The following is a 4,645-nucleotide window of genomic DNA, read 5'->3' as shown; positions in this document are numbered from 1 at the left end:
GAGGTTATCTGTTTTCCTGCTTACATATTAATATGAAAAGATGCAGTCTCGACTACTCCAGATGTCTCTGCTCGCGGATACCCTCGGGGCCATCGCTATACCCCGCGCGCGCACCTGTCACACACTCTGCTCCCAAGCTCGATCCAAGCGGAGTGAGTGAGTGAGAGCATGTCACTAAGGGGCTCCACCCCTCCGGTAACTACACCCCGCTCAGAACCGACCGAACCCGCACATCATACACATTCACCGTTATACAGGTATCCCCCAACGTCACTACCGTGGCGAAAAGTTAAATTAGTTGTTTATGCTGGGATTTTAAGGGAACTTACGTGGACTCGGTAGGGTCTAAAAGGTAAAAATGAGAGGGAGGATGATTAAGACGAAGGATGTCTTGGGGTTCGAGTCGAGCTGGACGTACTGGACGCTGTTTTTTCTCTGCGCTCTCGTGCCGCTCCCAGTGCGCGCAGATATCACTTGCGCCTCGTGCTTCGCACCAATACGTCGGACAGCTTTTGTCAGCCGTGATTTTGGAAGTGCACCGGGCGGCAGTACTGATAGAAATTGGAAATGGAGACTTGATGGAGCTCAACTTTCCCACGAAGCGCACAAAAAATCTCCTTTCGTGTCTTGGAGAGAGAAACTGCAGAACGCGCACATATCCAGAGCGGAACGGACGAGCCCAGCTGAAGAAAAAGACGGAAAAGTTTATCCAACATGGTCTCCAGAGGAAACCAAAGTGAACAGGAGAGAAAAGCGCAGTCTGTTTCCGTCTGACAGCGCGGCCGGTTCTCGGTTCGAGTTCAGGCGTACCGGAGGAGTTGACGGTACTGGGAAGAGCCCGAGGCAGAATGAGCCACACCTGATCACGTCCACCTTTGCGTTGTCCGCAGATTCGGCTCATAATCAGGCCATGGTGCTGTGGTCCGGACACAACAGCAGCGTGAGTGTAAACTTTATTCAACGTATTTCACTTGAAAGAGCCTTGCTTTGGTAATAGTTACTAATATATTACTAATACTAATATATAATATATTGTAAAGTTCAAATGGAACAAGTGGGTCATCTTATCTGTAGTTTTGTATAGGGATAACCAGAGCGCTCACGCGTGCGTCACCTTTTTTGTTTCTTTATAGCAAAAACAAAAAATCTCTGTTGTGTATATGAACAGAGACTCTGCAACCAAAGCGTACCATCCAAAGCATCAGTAAAGTAATGCACAAATTCCCTGCATTTGACAGACCACGAATTAACAGGCAGCGAGAACAATCCATAAATGAAAACAAGAAGTCAATCTGTCTCCCCTTAATATTAACATTTCTTTAATGAATGTGTACTTTCCATAAATGATTATATTGATTATTGAAAGCCACCAGTTTTCATAGCACCCATACAATCATTTCTCTGTTATTCTGATTATTTCGCAGTATGTTCGAGCAAAATAGTCTTTCATTTTGCTTGCCACTGTTGTGCCCCTACTCAGCTTTCTCTGAAATTTCTCTTCAACTCTTTATTTATATGGAAATATTGTATGAAAGATGTTGTATGGAGTTTTGTTACTGTGTCTTTATTTGTATTTATTTTATGAGTATCATATTTTATGGAAGCATCATATTTTATATTCTTGTTTCTAGTGTACTTCCTTGCTACACACTATGCAAAAAGAGTAGAATGTCAGAATATGTAGTATTTATAAAACTGTAGACAAGCAATACCCAAATGACCTACTGCATCTGCTGAGATAATGAAGTGTGCATGCAGCTAGTGGACACTTTTCTGTCCCATAAGGCCATAGTAGCTGAGAGAAGTGGACAAAAATGGCTAACAATTGTGAGCCAAGTGCTTTTGGTAAGAAAGTAGTTTCTTGTGGCTAAATATTTACACATTATTTTGCAGTTGTTGTCAGTTAATCATATGTCGAAAGACAATGTGAACATGGTGGATGAAGTGTGGAAATGCAGTTTGTTTGAATCCAGTGCATATAAAGAATGCAGGTGATTGGGATGCAGATGTTTCAAAAGAACCTACCAATAAGAACACGGTTCAGTGCACGGTTCAGAAGAATAAATGGATATTAATTTAATATGACTGTCAATTATCTGCCTGCACCACTTTCATTTACAAACAATCAATTTCTTTCATCAATAATCTACTTGCTGCATCTGCTAGATATCTACATCTCTAGTGCCCAGGGTGCTCTGCTTGTATTTCTCCATATGCTGCTGTGTTTTGAGTGTGAATGATGCCTATTTTTTTGTAACCCAAACTCATTCCTTTTCCTTCACAATTTCTGTGGCTCATCTGAAATATAAATGACTGACTCTGTCAGCAGACTTTTAGATTGGCAGAGTAATACCTGCAGAATTTATGTGTGCGTGCGTGTTTCTGCAGTACTGCTGATGCCATTGGTGTATCTTTCACCAAACCGCATGAGTGATGTTTTGTGATGCCACAGATGCAAACTGAACATCAGAGAACAGATAGCATCTCCACAAACTCTTTCTGTCTCCATCTCGCCTTGGCATACACACATTTATTTCATGGCACATAGACATTTGCTGAATTGATTTGACACTGCTATACATAATGAAGCACCAAACTGTTTAAAGAATAACACTTAATAATATATTTAAAAATGATATATTACACAATCATGAGATTAAATGAAAAATGAGGCCCATATGGTATTTTCAAAAGATCTGTTTAGGAAATGATGTTAGCACAAGAAGAGATGACACCGGTAGCCTCTCAGCGGCAAGCAACAAATGAAGCCCTCTGTCATGCCAGTTTTCATCAAATGTGAAACCTTTCCCATTGCTTCCTGTAGACACTCTGTCTTATTACCACACAAGTGATAAAGCTAATGTCTGGCCTTTCGCACCTCTGTTGTACCTCGCTCAATCACTGACACACACACACACACACACACACACACACACATACACATACAAGTGCTATTTACGCACTGAGATGCATAGGCAATAATAATGATGCAAATTTTTCCTGTTAATATAGTGCAGCCTATCTTAAATACCCTTCTTTGCTCCAGAAGGTGAAAGCAGATGACAGATACCTGTAGAGTAGGCAAAGCTACACTCAAAGGCCATGCATGTGTGTGTGATGACATCACGGAAGAATTAGAGACAAGGTGTTCCTTTCGATTGTAAGTGCCCCGAGAAGTGGACTTTATTACACCATCTTAAAGGGATAGTTCACCTAAAAATGAAAATTCTGTCATCATGTTGATCCATACACATAAGACTTTGGAAAATATTTTTTTTGTGTAAATATCAGTGATTTCTGTCTCTCCATTGAAAGTCTCTCCAAAACATTCAAAAAGGTTATAAAGTCATTGTAAAATGAATCCATATTAATCAGGCTGTTTAATCCAAGCCTTATGAAGAGTAAATAAATTGTTAAAAAAGGTCAAAAATCCTAGGCAACATGATGCATTCAGATAAGATGTCCCAATGATTCTCTTAATAATTATACTACGTAACATTACTTTGAATTTGTTTGTTCATTAAATGCAAAATACCTAATTTAGCCAATAAGTTTGTCAAGACAACAGATTTCTTGTTCAGCAGTAAAACAAATTTTTTTTGATAGCCATATATACTGTATAGTCTTATAGGACACTTCATATGTTGGACGTAGCAAAGATATCCAGGATATAATTTTTTATGATTGTACATACTGCAGGCCTCAACACACGACATAAAATCCAAGAATGGTGACCATCAAGAAATCACAACGCAACATTTAAAGGTGCAATAGGTGATTCTCTTCAGAAAATTTTTTTGTTATGCTGGTTGAAAGTCTCTTCACATCCTGATAGCAATCATGATGTTAAGTGGTGTAGATGTATTTATCTTTATTTATATATTCTGTGGAAGGCGTAGGACCAAGAAATGTTTGTCCAATCAAAACGCTCGATCCGAGTGTTTTGTTTGACTTTCCTACCTGCCTGTCAACATGTGTATTAGCATACCTCTGCACACTCGGTTCGCGCAGACAGGATACGTCATCAGCGCGTTCACGTACACTATTGCAGACAGAGCAAGAATGGCAGGCAAACATCAACAATCTTCCTTCCTGGTATTGTAGTACTTTTACAAACTGTGCTATAAAGTTTTCTCACCGGTGAATGACACATATGGAACGATATTCCGGACAATTTTCAAATAGAATAGCAAATTGTATTTTCAATTGCGTTTTCAATATGTGGACGCATAAATTGTGACATAATCCAAATGCAATTGCAAATCCTGCATTACCGTTTGCATTTTTGCTTTCGCGAACGCACAGTGACTGCCAAATTTCAAATGAAAAAGCAAAGTCCATTTGCAACTGTATTTCCCATGTCTTAGGAGTTACGAGCCAGTCATATTTAAATAGCAATATTAATTACCACGTCTGCTTTTTCACTCTCGCTGCGTCGCGCATGTAACCTGCCAAAACTCAAATGGAATCGCAATTCCTTTTGCATTTGAATTTCCGACGTCTACACGGAAAGCTGTCAATCAGTGTGAAGGGGCGGAGCTATACTAGGGGGCGTGTTTGTGTTGGGAGGTGACGTCACTCACAGACGACCGCGCCGAATGCTCTGATCAATGGAGGAAATCGGTAAAGGCTCCACTAAAGGCAG

At 40.2% G+C, this 4,645-nt stretch overlaps 1 protein-coding gene across 1 annotated transcript in view; it reads left to right on the top strand.

The window, feature by feature from the left end:
* Nucleotides 1-217: 217 nt before the first annotated feature.
* Nucleotides 218-4,645, top strand: part of LOC107552916 (VPS10 domain-containing receptor SorCS3-like) — a 93,334-nt gene continuing 88,906 nt past the window's right edge. The window contains exon 1 of the mRNA XM_016234952.1: nt 218-940. Within this exon, the coding sequence (XP_016090438.1) occupies nt 359-940 (582 nt within the window). The 5' untranslated portion in view covers nt 218-358. The remainder of the gene's footprint in view (nt 941-4,645) is intronic.

This window comes from Sinocyclocheilus grahami, unplaced genomic scaffold (genome assembly GCF_001515645.1).
Source record: "Sinocyclocheilus grahami isolate Dianchi unplaced genomic scaffold, SAMN03320097.WGS_v1.1 scaffold18.1, whole genome shotgun sequence".
NCBI lineage: Eukaryota > Metazoa > Chordata > Actinopteri > Cypriniformes > Cyprinidae > Sinocyclocheilus > Sinocyclocheilus grahami.
This window is presented reverse-complemented; position numbering and strand designations above follow the sequence as displayed.